The sequence below is a fragment of the Malurus melanocephalus genome, unplaced genomic scaffold (assembly GCF_030028575.1).
Source record: "Malurus melanocephalus ecotype Western Australia unplaced genomic scaffold, MMel_1.1 scaffold_778, whole genome shotgun sequence".
NCBI lineage: Eukaryota > Metazoa > Chordata > Aves > Passeriformes > Maluridae > Malurus > Malurus melanocephalus.
Genome location: NW_026624010.1, coordinates 18,093 through 42,043, shown reverse-complemented (window position 1 = coordinate 42,043; position 23,951 = coordinate 18,093). Strand labels below are relative to the sequence as shown.

The window sequence follows — 23,951 nt, the reverse complement described above, 5'->3', positions numbered from 1 at the left end:
CCTTTCCCTTTCCCTTTCCCTTTCGAGATGGGGATGTACCCTCAGCGCAGATGCCACCACAGAACTGAAGCAGCACTTTGAGTGTTGGTGTACAGGAGAATGAATAAAAACACCCCCCCCCAAAAAAATAAAAACAACAACAACAACAAAAACCCAAAAACAACCCCAAAAGAATGAACAAAAACAACCCAAAAAGAATTCATAAAAATGACACAACAAGATGAATAAAAACAACCCAAAAAGAATGAACAAAAACAACAAGAACAAAAACAACCCAAAAAGAATTAATAAAAATGACACAAAAAGATGAATTAAAACCTCAAAAGAATGAATAAAAACAACAAAAAAGAACAAAAACAACCCAAAAAGAATTTATAAAAATGACACAAAAATAATGAATAAAAGCAACCCAAAAAGAATGAACAAGAACAACAAAAAAGAACAAAAACAACCCAAAAGGAATTTATAAAAATGACACAAAAATAATGAATAAAAATTACTCAAAAAGATGAAAAAAGCAACCCAAAAAGATTAATAAAAACAATGCAAAAAAGAATGAATAAAAACAATTCAAAAAGGATTAATAAAAATGGCATAAAAAGACCGAATAAAAACAACTTAAAAAGATTAATAAAAAGAGCCCAAAAAGATCAATAAAAATAACCTTCTGTCTGGCAAGTTGAGAAGCATCTTTTGCCACTGCTGTTGCTAAAGAATGTGCTTTTTCCATAAATCCAGGGTAGTTTTGCCCTTTTTCCAACACCTGCACTCTGTGCAGGTGGATCTAACTCATGGTCTCCAAGGACCATCTGGAATTTTTTTCATCCATTAGCTCAGCTGCTTTTTACACTTGCTGCAATCGTGGGGTGATCTCAGAAGATCTTTCAGCCTTTATCTCCCTTTCTCTGCGCAGGAGGAGGGAGCCCACCCTGATGGATTTGTATCCATCTCCCTGAGGTGCGGGAAGCTTTCTCCAGACTTTGGGAAAGCTRCTGGCAATTCCCTGAAACAAAACCCTCCCAGAGGCTTTGGAGGGCAAGAGCTGCAGAGCTGGGACAGCTGGAAATGAGGAGGCAAAGTGACACCGGGGTGGTGTCACCATCTGCTCCCCTCAGGGCTGGGGCTCTTTTTGCAGGGAAGAGGTGGCAGCTGGACCTTGGAGCTGATGGATCTCCTAAAGGAGCAGAAATTCCMTTAACTGGTGTCAAATGTGGCCCTGCCCTGCCCAGGCTGCCCTTGGCTCAAGCCCAGTGGGAGGAYGTTTATGATTGCAAAATTGTGGAATTTTCATCAGGACCTTTGTGGTTTGTTGAATTCCARTGTTACAGGCATGATGGATTTGCTTCCCTTTCTCCCAGTCAGTCCCTTCTCCCAGGTACCAAGAAATGGGATGAGGGGAAATGGCCTCAGGTTTCACCAGGGCAGGGTCAGTTTCTGGACATCAGAAAAGATTTCTGCACCAAAAGGGTTGTACAGGGGAACAAGYTGCCCAGGGAAGTGGTAGAATCCCCAAAAAGCACAATCCTGGCATGATCTGGAAGTGTCCAAGGCTTGGAGGACCCTGGGATAGGGGAAGGTGCCTGCCCATGGCAGGGGTGGAATGGGATGAGCTGTAAGGTTCTTTCCAACCCAAACCATCCAGGGATTGTGCTCTGATTTCCAGGATTCTGGGTCTTCCCTCTCTGCCTTTTTTTGACCAATATCTCAAGAAATGAGCTGGGAAGAACCAGAGGGCAGAGCAGGATGTGGAGGCTCCCATAGGATCCTGTTTGGGAGCCCTGGACTGGGGCTCCTGAGATGGAGACTGTTTCCTGCTTTTCCAACAGGAATCAATTGCTATTATTGACTCCTCCTGCCTAAAATCCCAGCACAGAAGGGTCTGGCCCAAAGGCCCANAGTCAGTCCCTTCTCCCAGGTACCAAGAAATGGGATGAGGGGAAATGGCCTCAGGTTTCACCAGGGCAGGGTCAGTTTCTGGACATCAGAAAAGATTTCTGCACCAAAAGGGTTGTACAGGGGAACAAGYTGCCCAGGGAAGTGGTAGAATCCCCAAAAAGCACAATCCTGGCATGATCTGGAAGTGTCCAAGGCTTTGAGGACCCTGGGATAGGAGAAGGTGCCTGCCCATGGCAGGGGTGGAATGGGATGAGCTGTAAGGTTCYTTCCAACCCAAACCATCCWGGGATTGTGCTCTGATTTCCAGGATTCTGGGTCTTCCCTCTCTGCCTTTTTTTGACCAATATCTCAAGAAATGAGCTGGGAAGAACCAGAGGGCAGAGCAGGATGTGGAGGCTCCCATAGGATCCTGTTTGGGAGCCCTGGACAGAGGCTCCTGAGATGGAGACTGTTTCCTGCTTTTCCAACAGGAATCAATTGCTATTATTGACTCCTCCTGCCTAAAATCCCAGCACAGAAGGGTCTGGCCCAAAGGCCCATCCAGCCTGTCATTTCCARCACCCAGAATTAATTGCTGACCAACATCCTGAACCAGAGCTGGCACCTTTAATCATTTCTAATCCTTGCTGGGTTGAATATCCTCTAGCAGTTTTAAAATCTTCCTTCTCCTCCTGCACGCTTTGAAGTGTGGCACTAATTGCCAAGAAGGTTGTGGTGTTAATTGGGGCATGTTTGGGTTTTGGGGTTTTTTTGGATGAGCCATCTGCTGCTTGAGGCGATGCCTCTGAGTTCTCAGATGTGCTGTTGACTTCTTGATTTTTGGAGTCTGCTGTCTGAGATGATACATGTGGCAACAAGCCAGCTGAGGCTGACTTTTCTCTCCTCTCTTTACATTTTCTGGCTTATTTAGTGCCTTGTGAAGATCGCTGGAAGGTGTCCCTGCCCATGGCAGGGKAGTTGGAAGTACAGGATCYGTAAAATCCCTTCCAACTYAAACTGTTCTTGGGTCGTCTGAAATTAGCCCTGCTTTTGCATTAACAAGAGCCACACTTTTTATGGGAAAAAAAAATGCTGCGTCTTAAAAGAGTTGTAATATATTTCTATATAACTATTATGCAGATAAATTACTATATTGATATAAAGGTTTGGATCTGGAGCTCAGCACCTGCAGTGTAATTCTGTGTTCTGACAAACAGCTCCGGTCATAATTTCAGGGGTCTTCCTAATTTTTGTGCAGAGGGCTGGTACCACCTGAGGCAGGCAGGTGCTGGGGACCCWTCCCAAAGAACTGTGCAGCTTTTCAGCTTTGCTCCACCAAAAATTTACACTTCCAGGCTTGGATAGGAAGTGCAGTAACACAGCAGGGAGAGGGAATGCACAATTCCTGCCCAGCAAGGCTGAAGGGATGGGGCCAGTCAGGGATGAAAGGCTGCTGCACAAAAATTCACCTTTTTTTCATTTATTGCCTTAGAGAAAAAGGAAACAAATATCAGAATCCTGGAGTGGTTTGGATTAGTAGGGATCTCAAGGATCCAAAATCCCACCCCATCCATGGCAGGGACACCTCCCACTGTCCCAGGCTGCTCCCAGCCCCAATGTCCAGCCTGGCCTTGGGCACTGCCAGGGATCCAGGGGCAGCCACAGCTTCTCTGGGCACCCTGTGCCAGGGCCTGCCCACCCTCCCAGGGAACAATTCCCAATTCCCAATATCCCATCTGGCCCTGCCTTCTGGCAGTGTGACCCCATTCCCTGTGTCCTGTCCCTCCATCCCTTGTCCCAGTCTCTCTCCATCTTTCCTGGAGCTCCTTCAGGTCCTGCAAGGCCACAGTGAGGTCACCCCAAAGCTTCTCCAGCCTGAACAATCCCAGTTGCCTCAACCTTTTAAAATCTGTATTAATAATCTTTTCATCAAACCTAAAATCTCAGAAAAAAAAAACCAAAAACCAAAACATTAGGAGATAAGGTCCCTTGCAACACAAACCTTTCTAGGAGTATAAAAAAAAATCAAATTTTTACTACTCTTTTTACAAAAAGGGTAGAAATAACATTAATTTATGTGGGGAAGTTACRCTGAGAGCCAACTTGATGACTCAAATGCACTCAGTAAATAAGCAAGTGCTTTGGAGTCTTAAAGACAATAATTGTTGGTTTAGAAAATCACAGCTTACAAATTGATCTTGCTTTTCTACAACTGAGTCATAGCCTGGGAACTCAAACTGTTTATTTTTTTTTCCTTTGAGGATGTTGTCTAAAAAGCAGGCACAATATTCCTCCTGCCGAGTTAAAAAATCAAAAATAATTAAAATATAGATGTATAATGCTGGGCAAACAGAGTGTGCCAGATGGAGAAAGGCACAATCCCAGGGGATTGGGGGAAAGCAGCACTACWGAAGGTTTAGAGTTACCATTATATTTGCTTTTGCTGCAGTGAACATCTCCAAGAATATTTCCAATGCCTTTTTCCCTTTGTGCTGCTTCAGAGCCTGAAAAAAAATTATTTAAATAGGGAATGCAGAGGAAATAATAAATATTATTGCTGTTTATTAACTAAGAAACCTGCTGGAGCGCTGTTCACATCAAAGAATATCTTCCTGTTCTAAGTGTATAAAATAGCACAATTTGGGGGATTTATTTTCCTATCTGCAGGGAGATGAGTGGAATGGGTGGTGATGGAAGAGAATTCAGGGGTCAGATCAGGTTCTGGCTTCCTGGAAAGAGCAAAACCCTGCAATTGCACTTTGCTTTTCGCATCTGGAGGGTGTGAAACAGCCTGGCAGGGCTGAAGGCTCCAAACTCTTCCCTTTTCCTTCTTTTTATGATCTTTTGCCAGCAATTCCTGTGCTGTTTGAAAGAAAAAATAAAGGAAAAAAWKRRGRAAAAAAATTTCCRACCTAATTTTGGTCCTGCAGCAACACCTTGCTGTCAATAATAACCAKCAGCTATTGAATCAAAACATTTCATCCTAGAATTTCAAAATGAGGATGTTTRTGTCAAAATGCTGGTTTATGACAAATGTTTGTGGCTGAGGAAGAAAAATCCATCTTCTGCAATAAATGTATTTTTAAGGAGAGGAGAGAAAAATCCCTGCACGAGAGTTCCAGTGAGGAAATCACACATTTTCCCTGGGAAAATGCTTCCATCAAAATAGTCCCCCCAGCACAGGTTTGTAAGGATTAAGTGGAACTGAGAAATGCAGCTATGAATTTTAATTCTCTTGACTTCCTTTTAAAGAAAAACCCCAAACAAGTGAAGATGCCTGTGGGGGATGCAGGAGTAGGAATTAATTCATGGGATGTAGACAGGATAATCCATGTTAGCAAACCCTTGGAGCAGGTTTACAACAAGATGGAATCAAAGWGGGGAAAAGAGAGCAAAAAAATGGGATATCAGCTGAAATTTAGAGCTAAATTTACTRCAGCACCACATGATGTGGCTCCTCTTCAAATCTCCTTTTATAGCCTGGATGGATTGGGGTTTGTGTGTCAGGCTTGGAGCTCAATTTAAAATCCCTGTAATTTAAAAATTTGAGAAAATTGAGGGGGTTTTCTGCACAGTAACCCAGAATTGGGATGCAGGGCCCACTCATTAGGTGATCATTATGAGGCACCATCATGGTTAAATGTTGAGGCCTGTGCTTTATAAATAATCAAAAGGGCATATGGAGGTGGCACCTGGGAACATGGGGTAGTGGTGGCCTCAAAGCCCATCCCATCCCACCCCATCCATGGCAGGGACACCTCCCACTGTCCCAGGCTGCTCCCAGCCCCARTGTCCAGCCTGGCCTTGGGCACTGCCAGGGATCCAGGGGCAGCCACAGCTTCTCTGGGCACCCTGTGCCAGGGCCTGCCCACCCTCCCAGGGAACAATTCCCAATTCCCAATATCCCATCTGGCCCTGCCCTCTGGCAGTGTGACCCCATTCCCTGTGTCCTGTCCCTCCATCCCTTGTCCCCAGTCCCTCTCCAGCTCTCCTGGAGCTTTTTTAGGCCCTGGCAGGGGCTCAGTTAGCGGTATCAGCCTGGGAACAATATAGGAATAATCCTGATTTATTTATGTTTGCTRCCCTCCTTGTCTCCCTCCATGAGTCCATAGGCTGAGTGCTTTCCCTGTCCTGTTTATGTTTCAATTTCTTTACAGGCATCACTCTCCCAGACTTCCGCTTTGAACTTAATGATTATTAACATCCATTTTAATCTCAGATCATACCTTTTACCCATGTCTTGATACAAAAGATACAGTTAGCTTTGAAATCCTTGATGTATTCCAGCAGATTGCTGTTGTCCCTGCCTGTCCCTGTGCGGTGTCACTGCAACTCCAAGGGGAGCTAGTCTGACCTCTTGGGATCTTGGAGAGCAGCAAGTCTGGCTGGGGATACCCATCCAGAGTGGGGTAACATTTAAAAATAATGAATTATCGCCACCCACATTTGGGTGTTATTTTAGGTGAGGGCACAGGGTAACATTTAAAATAGTCATTTCTGTTATCACCACCCAAATTTGGGGATTATTTAGGTGAGGGCACAGGGTAACATTTAAAATAGTCATTTCTGTTATCACCACCCAAATTTGGGGATTATTTAGGTGAGGGCACAGCTTGAGCATGGCTCTTGCGAGGGGCAGCACTCTCATGACAGCACCAGAATTGGTGTGAGGTGCTGGGGTTACCTTTGGGGTTGGCTCCTGTATCTGGGGGTTTGGGATGGTTTTGCTCCTAGGAGAGCTGGTTTTTTATGGGAAACTCCATGTGGGTGAGCCCTAGGGTCCTTGTTTGCTGAGCGCAGAGGGTTGGGGTTGTTTGGTTAGGAGTGCTCCCCCTGGGGCACCCACTGACACTTCATTAGGCTGAGCCACGATGTCACTGATCCTCCAAAACTCTGCTGGAGGCTCCAGCTTCCCATTCCTGGTGAACTGAAATGGGGAAACAACTCCTGCCGTGCCAGTTGTGGGGGAAAGAGTGTGAACAGTGTGACCCAGTGCTGGAGAGCTCCTCCCTCCCCACTGGGGCTGGGACACTGCCAAGCCCTCCCCCAGGGATTGGTCTCTCCATGGACAATGCTGGCTATTCCCAACCACACACYTCTGATGGATGTGGGAGCCTCAGGCAGGTGCTGATGGATGGAGGTGAGAGGGGACCCTCAACACTGGGATTAACCRTCRGTTTCCAGAGATTTTTGGRAYASACAGGACCATGCTGCCTTCTCCATKASATCCTTGCTTTAATAAAGCCTGGCCACTGCCTAATGGGCATCTGGCATGTTGAGAGCYCACCCAGCCCCTGSTCCTCTGGGATCTCYCCTTCCCTTCCTGTGGCCCATTTTCCTGCCGCAGTCCTGCAGCAGCTGATTCTCTGCAGGTTCACCAAACCTCCTCTGTCTTCTTGGTTCTCCTTCCACAARGTCCTTATCCCCACACCCACTGTGCTGACAAAGGGTGCTGGCAGGAATCCTGCAACTGATTTCCTTCATTATGTTGATTGTCCTGCCCCTTCTGCCATCTCTCYGTTCTTCCAGGAAAAGCAGCAGTCCCCCAGCTGGCTTTTCAGTCCCTGACAGGGGACCATCATTTGTCAGCATTTGTCTCCATTCTCTGCCYAAGAAGTCCCTGCTTTTCTCTTTTTGAAGAGAAAAAGGACAAGATCTGGTTCTCCTGAGGTGCTGTCACATGTCCCAGCACAYTTCTGTCCTTATGTGGAATGCAAAAGAAATTCTCTTCTGGTGTCTTCTTGGWGTTCTCTTCATGGTCTCCATTATCTACAATCCTTTTACTCTTGCCCTTCATTTCCTTCTCTCTCTTGGATCTTTTCCCTCCCCAGACGAGCATGTTTTGAGCTCCTCAGTGGCCAAGTTTTGAGCTGCTGCCTCACTCTTCTTACCACCAATATTATTGATTGAATTGAAAGCTGTAGGATTTTTGCTCTCCCAGTTTTACAGAATTAAGTTGTGATTTGAGCTGAAGGGGACTCACCGGGGGCATCTGGCACACCTCSAGTTCCGGAGGGCTCTGATTTGAGCAGGGTGCTCAGGACCACAGCCAACTGCACTTCCATCCTGAATTGATGGATTTTATCCTTTTTCCTTTCCTGTCTTCAGCTTTTGGTCCATCAACCCAACTGCTGGTCTTTTAGTAAAGCCATTCCTAAGTATTCATGAAAAACAACCATGACCACGAATCCATCTTCAGGCTTGGGGGTTGTCACTGGAATTCCTAGCTGCCAACTCATGGCATCTCTTAGCATCCCCAACTTCCTTCTTCCTACATGTGGTGGAGGAGTCCAGACTCCACACAGGGGTTGCAAGGCTTTGTTTCCTCCTTTTCTTCCTTTTTGTCTTTTTTTTAATGCCTTTTTCCTCTCTTCACTGGACCTTCAGTTCATTTTCCCTGCCCTGATGTCTCACAGCTCTTTTCTGGACTTGCCTCTCTGCCAAACAGGAGAGTTCCTGATCTAGAAAGTCTCTAAAATTTCCATATGACAAAACCCTCCAGAGGTTTTGTGGCTGGACACTGCTCCGGAATTGCTGGGATCTTTCTAGATGGCTTTGACCCTTTGGTTTGGGTCTTGATGCCTCAGTTTTCCTGCCTCAAACCCCAATTCTCCCCTTTTCCATTCATGACCTGCCCCCATCGAACCTTTCCCACTGGTGATTTTGGCATCTCACACCCATTTACTGATCTCATCCAAAAAGTACCTTGGGGTTTCTTSCTGAAGCTCCTGAGCCTGGGAGAAATTCCCAGTCAAGACCCACAGAGCTGCCCAGGCTTTGAGASCCTCTAGAAAGTGCAGATTTGCTGACAATAATTGTATTTACTGTATTTGTTTCATTAAATTAATGTTTGTCACCGAGGTCTCTGCAGGCTCTTGCTGTTTGAAGCAAGGTGTCAGCAATTCTCCTGGGAATTTCGCCATGGATTTCCAAATCCAGCAAGAGGGATGGGAATCGCTGAGCTGCATGCCTTGAATGGAACAGACATTTTGTTAGAGGTTTAGCTCTGTTTGTAGTCAATTTAAAAAAAGGAAAATGCTCATTTAAAACTCCTAAAGCTGTGGGCAACYTTCATCTCAATTTAATCTTGGCTTTGCTCAGCCTGAAAAAGTGGTTTAGGGTGATGTGGCAGAACSTCCCTAACGAAGCGTTTTCAGTCCAGCTGCTGAAGGGGCTGCCAGAGATTTAAATTAATCAAAATTTTTAAAATTGCYTTTTATTCCTTTTCCCTCAGCCTTTGGGCTTGTAAAATCCAGTTCTTCTTCCTAAAGTCTAAAGCTGTAAACCACACATCCTTAAGGCACTTGCTAAATTCCATTATGTGCTCAGTTGGGCTATAATGAAATGAAATGTTTTCAGTTGTAGAATTGAGTAGAGGCAGGAACATTTCAGAGTTTTATATATACCATGATCTTATACAGATGACAGTGACTGTTACAGGATGTTACTCAGCATTTGTCCTAAGTGCTGTTTTATGTTCTCATTCCAAAGAATAATTTTAGATACAAAATATTTGAGAACTTTATCCCAAAAAGAAAATGTGTTAAAACATTACTTCTGCACCATTCTGGGGCTGAGGTGGTGACAAGGTATATTGGAATCCTGCAATGGTTTGGGTTGGAAGGGGCATTAAGGATCAGCTCATCCCATCCCACTCTTGCCATGGGAACACTTCCCACTGTCCCAGGCTGCTCCCAGCCCCAATGTCCAGCCTGGCCTTGGGCACTGCCAGGGATCCAGGGGCAGCCACAGCTTCTCTGGGCACCCTGTGCCAGGGCCTGCCCACCCTCCCAGGGAAGGAGCTGACRAGGTGGGGATTGTTTCATCAGTGGTCTTGGAAGTTTTCTTATTCTTTTATGTGTTTGTCTTGTGATTTATTAAATAACATTAAAGTGCAGCTGCTGAGCCCATCATGAAGAAAATGGGCCAAGGAACATTTCATGTTGCTCTGTCTGCTAAATTCTGTTGTTGCTGCTYTTCTTTTTTGAGAAAAATAATGCAAATAAATGGTTTCCTTTTCATCTGTGCCAATTTCCTGGGGGTTTTGGCTTTGCCTGGCTTTGAATTACCTGATCAAGGCTGGCAGATAAGTTCCTTATGGAGGGTAGGTCTGCAAGGCTCTGGTTTCTGGAACTCTTCTGATTTGTTCAAGGTTTAATTGAATTGTCCTTGAATGGGATAATTACCATTTAATATATCTAAAAGATGCTCTTGTCACCCACTGGCTGATTAAAACAGCGATGGATGGGGTGTGGTAGGGTTTTATTTCACTTTAATGAAAAAGTGGTCATTTCACACCCCTGGACTGTTTCACTTGGGGAATATAATTAATTATGGACTAGTGAGACACTGGTTCATTCCAATCATTCTGAACAAATTACACAGTAATTGGCTTTAATCATTAATGGGTATGATAAGCAAGGGGATTTTGTGATCCCAGTGTCAATGTTATGTCACTCAGATTTGGGTTTATCTGTCACTTCAGACTAAACTTAAGCCACAAAAATACCAGTTTTGATTCCTACAGAATATTCCTATAGCTGTGTMTGCTCTTCCCTACATTTCTGGGCTGCTGGAAACACTGTAGTAAATCACAGCAATATTGCTGAGGGATTCCTGGGAGGAATGGGAATGGTGAGRATGGTTTTTCCATCAGCAGACAGGGATTTCTGAGCGTTGTTCCCGTCTCAGCAGTGGCAAGCACAGGATGAGATACAGGGATTGAATCTGTGCATGTGGCACTTGGGGACRGGMTTTAGGGCAGGACTGGGTGCTGCAGGGTGGATGGCTGGACTCAGTGATCCTACAGAGCTTTTCCAGCACTTCTGTGATTCCTTGCTTGATTCCCTGCCATGGTGGGATGGGTGCAGTTACAGGGTTTAAACCAGATTCCATGCAGGGCTTGGAAGCAAACGAAAAGGGATGAGATACTGATCACTTTCTCTTCCAGCATTGAAGTCAGCARCAATAAGGATTTCAGCTGGATGAGGGAATACCTGCAGTGGATATCCTCAGTGTGTTGTGGCAGCTCTTGGATTTAACTGGAATTCCATTCCCAGGCAGGTGCATTCCCTGAGGGGTGGCACAAACAGAGTTTCTCTGGCGATTCGTCACAAGAGAAATACTTATTATTTTATTTATATMTATTATAGATARGGAATATCAAACAATCCTGRAATGGTTTGGKTTGGAAGGGACYCTAAARCCCATCCAGTGCCATCCCTGCCATGGGGCAGGGACACMTCCCACTGTCCCAGGCTGCTCCAAGCCCCACCAACCTGGTCTGGAACACTGAAACAACAGGATCCCTCCTTGAAACGCACATTTGGAATGTTAATAAGTATTAACAAAACTTCCCTTTGTCCTTTGTCCTGAATGCACCAAAATGGCCCTTTTTTAGAAGACTAATTGAGGAGGGATTTGATTCCCACGGAGACACTGACATCCCAAGGACAGCCAGTGCTCCTTTCTGCCAAGCCTGAAAGACCCATGGGAATATTAATACCAGAACAYTTATAAGGAAAATGTAATTCTTAATTTCCATGTGACTTTCCCAGACTATTCTAGTGCTGTATTCAAAATTCARGGCTATAATTCTGCCTCATGTCTGGACTTTTTTTCCATATATACTTTATTTAAGCTTTGAGTTGCATTTCTTCTTTTGACAGGCGTTTTATTCTGTACAAAACCTTTTAATCCCTAGTCAAATTTCCRTAAGTTATTACCCATTTTAACACTGGAAGTGCTTTGGTGCAGACCCACCATGGAGGAGGAGCATGGACTCGCTTTTACTCYTCATTTTTAGTACTGCAAGTCCTTCCTGTGCTCATATTCAAACACCACATTGGGATTCATCACAATTTGTTCCTAAATACCTGCTTGGCTCATAAAAATGATTTCATCCCAGGAATTCATCTCTTCCCATGCCAGTTTGATTCCTTGGATAGGATTCTCAGGGCAGCCCAGTAATTGTGAGGTTTAGTTTGGTTTTGTCACATAAAACCCTGATCATTCATTTATTTGTACCAAATCAAGCAGAGGCAGGTGGTTGTGGCATCTCACCCTGCTGCAACTGTAGGCCAATATGCAGGTGAAGATTAGACATTATTACAAATAAAAGGTAATCAAAGCTTTAAAAAGACATTTTTATGTCCCCAGGAAGGCAAACCCCTCTTTTTAAAGCTTAGAAGATCACCAAATTTGGGTGCCCCTCCTCAGARTACCCAATAAAGCTGATTTTTATCCCCCACCTGAAAGTCACAGTGTAAGCAGAAAATACCCAACAAAATTTAAAATGGAGATAGAGATGCTGGGTTTGAGCTGGTTTTGAWAAATTCAAGCTAATAACTGATTTTTCTCATTTTTTCTCCTTTCACTGTTTTCTGACTTGCCTCATCCTAAATCCTTTAAATCAACCTTATTAAGAATGTTGTAACAAGGTCAAGAGTACAGTGCTGGAAAGGGGGAAATGCATTAAAGAACTGCAGCAGCAGCAAATTAGGAACCTCTGGATAGTCCTTTGGCATAATTTAAAACCCACCAGGGGAGACCTCATTTTTTATTTCTGGATTTGCTCTGCAAAGCCTCATTAACACCATTCTCAGATGATCTCATCTCCTGAGGTCCCACAGGACCTCTCCCAAGCAGCAGCAGCTTCCTCACAGCAGCCACCAGGTCCTGACCCATCTGCTCTGGGGGAACCTTCGAGGTTCTCCAGTGTCTTGAGCCAAGAAATGGGGTTTTAGCATCGTTTTTAGGGAAGGAAATGGTGAACATCAGGAAACAACTGGGCATAGACTCCCCATCCTCCCAGAGAAGTTGACCAAATGGAGATGTGGTCGATCAATGGTTTTGGAGATCTTTTCCAAACCTAATGAATTCTGTGATTTATGTCTGCATCCATCACCTGGATCTGCTTGATTTCSATAGGGGAAACCACTCCTCAAAGACCAAAGTTTGGATTCCCAAMCTTTCATGTTCCTGAGAACCCAACATCCATTTGCCATTTGCTTTTATAGAAAATTACATCGCTGGGATTTACAAACACAACCTGCTCTACTAAACTTTTATTGATTTTAACATGAAACTGATCAAAGGTGCCATTGGAAAAGGCTGCACATGAAAAGCCRTTTCATAAAATCTTTGAAAATCCCCCCCAGGCATTAAAATCCCACCTCYTGAAAGGGAATGAAATACAACAGGAGGGATTTGGATGCAAGGTACCACAGTCTGAGGACATGTAGTAAAAACCCATTGTGATTGAAGCTTTATGATAATGGGAAAACAAAACATTTCTTACAAAACAACAATTCAGCTCATTCAGCTTTAAAAAGACTGTTTTACAGGTTTTTTACTCAATATAAGCAAAATCTACAATTCTCCAAATAGAAAGTGTAACGACCTCCTCTAATACTTTGTTTTATGCCTCGTGAGCATCTTGTTAGCCCTTACTGACTGCACCTAAAATATATTTCTACTCCCAGTGGCTCCAGCCCAAAGGTTTAAGCCTTGCCAAGGGTTGTACAACAAGATTTAAAAAAAAAAAAAAAAGGTTTAAGCCTTGCCAAGGGTTGTACAACAAGATTTACAAAAAAAAAAAAAAAGTGGTAATTGACTGGAATATTTATGAGGCTGAGTGAGGACTTGAGTCTTTCTAAGCTCTGTTGGTCAAAGAAATTCCGCTCTTTACTGCACGGAGAGCTCGAACAGTAAAAACTCCCAGGAGCTGCTGCTGGGATTTAAGGAGCAAAGGAGGCTCCGGGGGGACCTTGTGGCTCTGCACAACTCCCTGACAGGAGGGGACAGCCGGGGGGGTCGGGCTCTGCTCCAGGGAACAGGGACAGGASRAGRGGRAACGGCCTCAGGCTGGGCCAGGGGAGGCTCAGGGTGGACATCAGCAGGAATTTCTGCATGGAAAGGGTGCTCAGGCCTTGGCAGGGGCTGCCCAGGGAGCTTTGGAGTGCCCTTGCAAGGGATTAAAAGCAGTGGGAGCTATGGGAGTGGTTTTGGAGCAGGATTGGATCAGTTTGGAGATGTAGAAACGTAAAAAAAAAAGTGAAACAACACAAATCCCCTGAAATATTTCTAAATTTAGAACAAATCATGGCAGCCTAAGGTAAAACCATGGAACAGGCTGGTGTACAAACTTCATTCTTCTTAAATTGAGTTGTTGTCAGCTTGTCAGAWGGAAAATTGCTGTAACTTCCCCGTGTGCTGAAGTGGGCTGTGAATTCCAAGGAGTRAAACAGATTTGTGCATTCCATCCTTTAATTAATGGCCTTGTATTTCTAGTGGTGGGGTGACACAGGAGAAGAGCTTTGGGATCATGGATATCRTTGCCACCAAATTCCACCCTGCGGTTAAGGAGGTGAAAAGGGGCACACGAGGACTCCTGACGGGATTTTTGGCCTTTGTGCACAGCCAAGGATTTCCTGAGGGCTCCCAAATCCTCCCCTCTTGGATTTCCCTGGCCGAGAAAGGTCACAGCTGCTGTGGGGCTGTCTGCAGGTGCCAAGGTTTGGGCTGGGGGAGCTGGAAAATACCAGAGGACGGAGCTGGAGGGGATCTGGCATGTCTGGGGGAAATGCTGGAGCAGCCGGGGCCATGGAGCACTCGGAGAGCGAGGGCGATTCCGCCGAGGAGGAATGCAGCTTTTCGGGAAGCAGCTCCGAGGAGRAAGGGGATGAAGGCCAGGGAGTGTCCGAGTCAGTGCTTCCCCTCCTCGCTGGGGCCACGGGGGTGGTGGGCACTGGCACCAGTTAATTAATTAATTAATTAACCATTAATGAGCTGTGTTTTACGCATTGCACTTCTCATAGCAGCTTGTGTACTTAGCTCTGTGCTCTTCAAATAATTACTAGTAGTAATTAATTACCTGCTGCATTTAATGCAGTAATTACTTTCAGATTAATGCCACGCACTTGTCATAATTCCTTGTTGCACTTGTAGTAGTTACTCATGCCTTTAAAGCTGGGCATTTGCTAGGGGAAACTTCTTCATTTAATACCTTACACTTGTAGTAATTAGTTGTTGTATTAATGCCATGTATTTACTAGTAATTTGTTTTTCGTTTAATGCTGGGCACTGGGAGTAATTACTGGGAGTAATTACCTTTGTTTTTAATGCTCTACACTTGTAGTAGTTACTTTTCCATTTAATACCACATTTACTTGTTGCATTTAATGCCATGCACTTACTTGTAGTAACTTCTGGATTTAATGCCTTGCACTTGTAGTAATTATTACATTTAATGCTGTGCCCTTACTCTGATAACTTTTGCATTTGATGAAGCTCACATGTGGTAATTACTTGTTGCAATTAATGCCRTGCACACTTGCAGTAATTCCTTCTGCATTTAATGCTGGGCACTGACTGGTGGGTGATTTTTCATTTAATGCTGGGAATTACTCCTGGATTTGTAGAAATTACTCGTTGCATTTAATATCACGCACTGGTAACAATAACTTCTGCACCAAAGTCTGTGCACTTGTAGTAATTATTTGCTGTGTTTAATGCCACTTACTTGTAGTAGTTACTCTCTCATTTAATGCAGGGCACTGGCTGATGGTTGCTTTTGYCTTTAATCCCCTCTTATTAATTTCTTTTCCAATTTATGCCTTGCACTTGGAGTTTTCCTCGTTGCACTTCCTRCCATGCACTTGCAGGGTTTCATTTGCCATTAGTGCCATGGATTGCTGCACTTCCTGTGCTGCAGCCRCTGGCCAAAGTCACCTTTTGGGAAAGGATGGATTAAAGACAAGACAGCAGAAATTTCAATGGTGCCTTGTGCATTTGAATACCTAATTTCAAATTTTATTGAAAACGTTTGAACTGAGGCCACCGATTTTATTGTCTTTTCCTGGTCTGTMATCATCTAAATATAAAACAGGAACCAAATCATGTCCCTGGTCCATAAATAAAAAGGGATGAATGTCTTTTTGTGACATCTGGGATAATGGGACAAATGTGTTGAGTTTTAACTGGAATAGTGAGCAGCAACCAGTTTGATTACTCCTCTTAATGGATCAATAAAGTGGCAAAAGCTACCTACAGCAACTTACTGAGGAATTCAATATTGTCATTCCTTATCCTCTCTGTATTTACCAGTTTTAGGAGTTAATAGAGATAATTACCCACTGCTATTCAGCTGCTTCTCTCTCCTTGCTTCAAATGAGCACRATGTGATTTATCAGTGGGTAAATTAGGACTAATGCACACTTAATTCCAGTCCAAATAGACTCAGMGTCAGCATTCAAGCATAGGCTGGAATATTAATGTTCTTTCCTTGTACTACTGCTTGCTCTGTTTCAAAGATATGACCATGAACAGAGCTCCAAAGCAATTTAAGTTAATTAATGATGACCTCAAAGGGAGAGTGCACGTGCATCACCCTTCTTGAACCATATTCCTCTTTTATACCCCCAGTCCTTAAACAGGGGGATTTCTATTCCTGACAGCACCTTTAAATCTCATTTTCTGCTTCAGTGAAAATGTAGAGTGGTGTTCCAGCCTCAATGAATGAGGTGTGTTTAGAAGAGAAAAGGTCTCTTTTGCCTGTAATTCACTTACCCTTGGAATATGGAAAGGTTGGAAGGAATTGGGATGAAGTGATTCCTGTACATTTACTTTAGCAACAGAGAAAATACAGCGCCATTTCTTAAACCCTGATGGAACATCGATTCAGCCTGATTAAARTGAATTAAATTGATTTTTTWWTWRRAAWTTTKGRAWTYYWRKYYTTTWWTWRVCYWWWWKGRWKRWKRRAAMMRSMRGGRAAARSYKKKRAARRSMRRAAWKKWWTYCCMAARKKSYTKRARRRSCCYSKWWKKTTKGRAAWYMRRAAGTTTGTCATGGAAATAACTCYGGYWRTGTGCTTTGTCTTGCAGGGAGGATGTCAGGACAGCCAACGTCATCGCAGCCGAAGCGGTCACTTGTCTGGTCATAGACAGAGAGTAAGTCCCTCACTCTGCCTGGGGCTGGCGGGAAACTCCCAAGTTTTACCTTTTCCAGAGCTTCACCAGAGCYTTGGATCATCTTCTCCAGAGAGGCCACTCCATTTTGGGTGATAAAGTCCCAGATGTGGCCTTCATGAATGGAGGGAAGGTGGCCCTAAATCTACCGGGTAGAACTCAATTTGCAGCTCAGAAAGAGCAAATGGAAATCAAGGAGGAGCTGGAATTGCCCTGGAAGGGGATCTGGGTGGAGTTCACATCACCAAAGGCATCAGCTCCTGAGAAATGTTGGAGTGAGGTGTTATCCCAGTCCCTGTGGGGATGGAGAGGCCTTGGGAGAAGGACATGGCCCTGCTGGCAGCTCCATGGCTTGAGGGAGATACAGGAGGTCAGAAGAGTGAAATAATAATTTGTATCGGAAGCATGAGCGAATGAGAGGGGTTTAATTCAGAAAAAAAACCCATGCCTGGATGCTCCTGTGCTGCAAATCCAACTGCTCTCTGCAGGTGCTGGGAATGAAATTTTACAAGTACATTAAAATGGCATTAAAGGCCATGAAAACCCAGCATGACTCCTGGGGTGGTTTTCCAGTTGTGAGGGCACTGAAGCACTGCACAGACTAGCTAAAGGCATGGACATGTCTTCCAAGGAAATCTTTCCATGGGAAAGTGAGAGAGGGAAGAGGAATTAGATTCCTTAACAAGACAATATTTTAATAATATTTTTATTTTTAATAATTGGATAATCTAGCAAACATTAATTCAGAGAAATAAAAACAAGTAATTTACGCTTTGGTTTTTTTACACGTTTGCAACAAATATTTTTGGTTTGCACTGTGAGAGTTCAAAAGCCCCAGATAATAATAATAATTGCAGAGTCACTCATTCCCAATCATTTTCCAGACTGTTCCTTTCCTTGTCCTCAGTATCCAATGCCCTTGACATAGTAAGGAAGTACAAGTTAAATTTAAACTGATGAAGCCATGGTTAATCTACCCCCAAGATTCTATTAACACTCTGCAATTAGCAGGGTACCATTATTTATTAAATTCTTATTTATAGTGCAAGGAAAGTGACCCTCTTTAACRCCCTATTTACAGCTCAGGGCAGGTTGTCCTGTGTCCTGAGCAATGCTGAATTTTGTGTCCCAGCTCTCCCTWAGGCTGTTATTTTATAGGAATGATAACAACTGCAGGAGCAAAATTTCATGTGGAGAAATGCTACCAAGACTTATGGGAATCTGGGAAATTGGTGAGGAAAAACAAGCATTTTTTAATCTCCAGATACAGGGAATATTACACCTTGTGGGTTGTTGTGAAGGTTGAGTGACACCGAGGTGGCAGTGGGAGCAGGGAGTGGGTGTTCCCTGCAGCTGGAGGGGTAACATGAGTCACTGAAGCTGCCAAATATTTCCTTTTCCCAGATGAGCTCCTGGCCCAATCAGATGGAGCCACTGAAGCAGCAATTTTCATGCTCCGTGGGTGTCTCCATCTGAAGTATCTCAGCAAAAGTGGTGTTGCAGTTTCAAAAATGAGTGATGGGAGAAGACCTTTCCCTTAACACATGGAATTCCAGCAGAATTCCAGTCTCRCTGCCCAATATCTCCCATTGGCATTAGCTGGCAGCAGGAGAAACTCTTCCAACTGCCTTGTAAAAGACTTCCTAAGGCATCCAGAAATTGTTCCAGCTGCCCCACTCCCATCTCATGAACAGAGTCACACCTCAGTGCCACAGCAAGTTGTTCCTCAGGGAGACATGATCCTGGGCTCTGCCTTTGCCAGTATTCCCTGCAGTTTTAGGGCTGGTTCAGTGGCTGCAGARTTTGAATAATATGGGAAACTTTCTTCACAGGCATGAGCTGGGAGCTCTGGGAAGGCTGGGTTTGAGGAGGGAATTACTTAAGTTGGGTTTAAGAAGAGAATTGTTTAAGCATGAAAAGTGGGAATGTTCTGCCTAAAAGTATTTCTGGAATGTGTAAAATATGTATAAAATGGCTACAGGGTGAAGCAGTGAGAGTTGGAGATGCCATGAGGGAAGTCAAACTGGAGTTCAGGATGGGTCTTTAATTAATCAGTGATGTTGGTGCTGCCTTGCTTTTTAATTTCCTTGTGAATCCAGAAGGCTCTTCCAGTCCCAAAAACACCCGAGAGGCACCACAAAAGCAGTAGGGCAATTTCTTGCCGATCTGGGTCAATGTGCTTTGCAAACTGCATTTCCAACATCCTTTTCTGGTGAGGGGATGAGCAGAATCCTGTTCTAACATTGAAAACAACCTGCAGGAAGCATTTGATGCATCCCATGGACTTTGTTCCCACTTGTCCTTGTCCTGAAAATRTTTGTTACGAATAGCTTTGGCATTTTTTCCATCTTGAAGTTGTGTTTTTGAGTCACTTCCTTTACTGGAATAATGAATTTCAGTGGGATTTGGTCCTTAGTGCTCTGAATTCTCCCCTGGGAGGGTGGGCAGGCCCTGGCACAGGGTGCCCAGAGAAGCTGTGGCTGCCCCTGGATCCCTGGCAGTGCCCAAGGCTGGATACTTGGAGCACTCTGGGACAGTGGGAGGTGTCCCTGCCCATGGCAGGGGTGGCACTGGGGGGGCTTTGAGGTCCCTTCCAAACCAAACTTTTCTGGGAATTCTGTGATTCCCATCAGAAGCACCATTCATTTTTGTCCCCCAAGGAAGAAAACTGCCAGGAAAACCAAAAAAACCTTGTGTAGTCCTACGTGGTCAGGTGTATTTGAAAGAACTTAGCAATTGGAAAGAAAAATTCCCAAGAAATTTCCCATTATCATTGAAATAATCATGGAAGAGAAGCCACCATAATCCAGTAGGGAAAATGAAGTGAGGGGGGAGGAAACGAGTGTGACAGCTTTGCTAAGGGACCCCAGCACAGGGCAGGCTGGGGACTTCTCCGTGAATTTATCCATGTGTTCTTCCTGCCAGCCATGGAGCACAGACCCAACTGGGGGCTTAGGGAATTGGCTTGGAAACCTCAGCAAAATCCACCCAGTGTTCATGGGAATTGTGAAAAAATGGTCAGCTGGATATCTGACCATTGGAAGGCATTTGGAGAACCTGAGGACCCAGACAGCTCCTTGCAAACCCAACCATTTCCTTCTGACCAAACCTCCACTCTGCAGAAACACATCAATATTTAGCATCTCCCAAACCCTCTTTTTGCATTTCTGTTTCCAAGCTTTCTCTCTTACAATTCATGGACTTTCTGTCTTTAGGACTTGCCTTGACCTKACAAGGTCATGGCTGTTGTTAATGAAGCTTTTCCTGTGGTGGCACTGCAGAAATTCATCCTCTGAGAGAAAAAGTCACTGTGGGAAATGCTCRATGGTGTTGCCTCCAAATTGTCCCAAGCCTGGCCTTGTCAGAGCTCATCCTGATGCATTTCCAGTCTCCTTGGAGGGGTTATTAGATTTGTTCCAGAGGTACAGCAGAGGAAAATGTAACAAATATGTGCTGGATGTGATGGATTGGTCCTGCAGGGACTTGGCTGTGAAAGGTTTTCTGATAAAAATGGTGCAGACACCTCTCGAGCATCTGTTCTGTGATCAGTYTGGATAAAGATGCACAGACAGACTTCACTTGCAGCCCCTTTGTATGGAGAGAAAACAGAAGGGAAAGGCTCCAGACTCACTGCTGACGTTTGGATCATCATTGGCACCTTCAGGGACAAGCTGGTGTAACTTTATCATTCCTGTTTTTTCCACACATACCGCTTGAAACTCAATTGGTGTTCCTGGCTACTCCTGAACTGCAGCAATATTTACACTAATGCTGATTCACGTTCATCTTTTATTTAGGGGTGATTTTTTTCTCTCCATGTAAGTTATTTATGGCGCTAACAATGTTTTCCTGGAGCTTAGTGATTTAGCAACACCGTGGGTGCTGGGAGGACAAAACTGCCTCGTGCAAATAGGGGGAGAGAGGAGCTGATGGATCAGAGCCAGGAAAACTCAAGGCACAGCTGCTGCTGACAGAGACTTACAAAACTACCTGGAATTTACACKAAATGCTTTTTCCAGCTTTTTGTCTCCTTCAGCTGCACATACCAAGAGGATGCATGTGTTTTTAAAGCAGCATTTTAAATATTTCAGCTRTTTTCTGCTTTTCCACTTTGCATTTTATGTCTTTTGTCTGCGTTTCAAAACCTGGGTTTGTTTTTTATCGGGGAGAGAGCCTGTGAGGTGCCAACAGAGGTTATTGGATCAGCCCTCTTGGCAATGGAAATTGGAGAAAAATAAAATAAAAATGTATTGTCCTGGCATGACTGACCCTATATAAGATGAGCAGAGCTCTTTCAGTGGAGATTTTAGGGTTTGCTGCTTTACTGTTTCTCCCAKTCGGAGCGAAGTTTATCCATGGAGAAAATTGGTTATGAGGAGAGAATAGAAAAAATGAAGAGAAAAGGCCATGAGGAGAAAAAAACCCCAGCAGTTTCTGATTGAATTCTTGGGGAGGTTAGGACTGAGCTGAGATTGCAACAGCATTGAGATGGGCAATAAAAAAGGGACTCAAGAACTTTGATATCTTGCCCAGTGCTAAGTCTGGCTTAAAAATTTTAATAAAWATTAAGGGGTTTAGAGAAACTTTYGTTACTCCTTTCAGTGACWTTTTCTTCTTTGATGTTCCACTAGAAAAAGATTTATTGGCATTGCCAAAAAAGGGCTTTTTAACCCTTCCACCTCTTCCTAAGCAAACCAAGCCTAAATTTCAATTTAAGCCCTAGGTGATGCCTTATGGCCTTCCYGAGTGCTGTTACTGTGTTAATTAATTGCTAATTACCTGTTTGGGGTTCACTGAGCTTTGACATCCTGATCCTGCTTTGCTTTCACTGTCCTCTGCAAGGTTTTGCTTCATCCCATGGCACATTCCCAGCACAGGGARATAAAAGTGGAAGTGTTGAAGGAGCTGAGTTGTTCCTGTTTTCACTGCTGAGCCAGGATTTTGGGGCTGGAAAGATACTGCCATGATCCACATGTCCTAAAATTAAAAATATTAATAATTACCTGGTTAAAAATCTCTAACATGAGTTTGTGTGAGAGCAAAGGGGTCTGTGCCTTCTCTTCCTCATTAATGAACGAATGAATTTGCTTTCCCTGTGCTGCATAAATTATTTCCTCCACTGCATGATTTCAAATAGAATGAATTAAGGGGAGTGGAAGCCTGGGGGAATTGGTGTGGGCAGAGGGTATTTCCTGGGCAGGAATTCTCAGCAGAGAATCCCAGGATGGGTAAGGCTGGAAGACAAATCCTTGAGAAAGATATTAAATATCCCCTTCTTATTCCCAAAGTCAGAAATATGGCCGTGTGGCCCTGAATAGGGATTTTTCTTTTTTCGTTTCTTTTTTTTCAAATTTTCCATTCATCTTTTTGTCATCTCATAGCAATTCCTGTGCTTCATCTCTGTGTTTCGTTCCTCAAGAGTGTCAGGAGCACAGAGGAGCCAGAGGAATTGCAGGATTTTCACTTACMAAGCTGTGACCTTAAGGCAGAGATCAGTCAAGAGACTCTGCTTTGCAGCAGTTCAGCCTTTCCAATTTGTCTTCCTTGAAAAAAAGAAAACCTGTGGTGACAAACCCACTGGGAATATTGGAATTGGATAGTGGAAAGCAACTTTTCACCTGGAATATTTTTGTTTGAAGTCATTCACCCATTTAATTTATTAATTTCTAGTTTTTCATGGAGTCCCAGAATGGTTTAGGATGAAAAGGACCTTATAGCTCATCCCATTCCACCCCTGCCATGGCAGGGACAACTCCCACTGTCCCAGGCTGCTCCCAGCCCCAATGTCCAGCCTGGCCTTGGRCACTGCCAGGGATCCAGGGGCAGCCACAGCTTCTCTGGGCACCCTGTGCCAGGGCCTGCCCACCCTCCCAGGGAACAATTCCTTCCCAATATGCAACCTAAGTTTCCTCTCTTTGAGTTTGAACCCTCCTTGATGTGTTTTTGGATGCTGTTTCGCTAAAGATGAGAAAGCTGGGATCCAGAAATGGAAGCAGAGGGATTTGCAGGGCTCCTGGCTGGAGGGCAGGGATGGGATGGTTGAGGTGCCACCACCARCCATRTTGGCACATTTAMTCTGAAATTTCTYCTGGAGGSTGAAAACCTTCAGCAKCCRTTTCACTGGGCTGGATRAATAATTCTGGATCTTYTTGGAKTTGCTTTTTGCATCTCCAGCATTTCTGTGTCCCAGCAGATTCCCAGCCCTGGGCCTGGTTGGTCACCATCATTGAGATCCGGCCCCAAAGAGCTCCGTTGGCTCTCTGGGCTTCCAGATCTCCTCAGACATGGACCTGGCAGTGCTGGGCTACTGGTAGGACTGGATGATCTCCAAGGTCTGGTCTAACCTTCACGTTTCTGGGATTTTCCTCTCAAAGTGTMCCTTTGTCTTCACAGCTCCTTCAAGCACCTGATCGGGGGCCTGGATGATGTCTCCAACAAAGCCTACGAGGATGCAGAAGCAAAAGCAAAGTAAGTGTCTGCTCCTTGGGCTCAGCACAAAGTCTCAAAACTTGTTTTGTTGATGGTGCTCCACTGTAATTCTCAAAAAAAAACCCCAATCCTTGTTCTCCACACAATAATACAAAACAACTTAAAAATAAGAGATTCCTCCTCTGGATGGAGGAATTTTCCTCCTTGTGGCTCCCTGGTTCTCCCCATGCATATGGAGATGAGTCTCCTCTGGTTGGTGCCCAAAGCCAGGTTGTCCCAAGGTCCTCCTTGGATCTGCAGAAATRTTGGATCTTGCAGAAATCCTCTTGAATTATTGGGAGGTGAGAAACTCCAGATCTTGGAATTGTTTTTGAGGGAATTGTTGAGGGAATTGTTGCTGAGGGAATTGTTGAAGACATTGCATTTCCTCAGAGAACTCTGACCTTTSTCAGATACTTTCACAAAGCCAAACATATTTTGAGACAAAGGATGGGCAATAGAATTTGTCATTTTAGGGATGAAAACTGGAGCTGCCTTGATGCGAAGCAATGTAATCATCTCAAGTCCTACAATAAATATTCATTCGTGTCAGAAGGGAGCTGTAGTGCATTAGTTGAAAATAGTTTTTTAAAAACCCTCTTTTCATTCATTCTTGAGCTACAATTTGATTTTAATCTG

General features: G+C 44.2%; 1 protein-coding gene across 1 annotated transcript in view; it reads left to right on the top strand.

The window, feature by feature from the left end:
* Window positions 1–23,312, top strand: part of LOC130584846 (cGMP-dependent protein kinase 1-like) — a gene marked incomplete at its 3' end in the record, with an annotated part of 161,325 nt that extends 138,013 nt beyond the window's left edge. The window contains exons 7-8 of the mRNA XM_057385078.1: window positions 16,761–16,826; window positions 23,238–23,312. Of these exons, the coding sequence (XP_057241061.1) occupies window positions 16,761–16,826; window positions 23,238–23,312 (141 nt within the window). The remainder of the gene's footprint in view (window positions 1–16,760; window positions 16,827–23,237) is intronic.
* Between the last annotated feature and the right edge of the window lie 639 nt (window positions 23,313–23,951).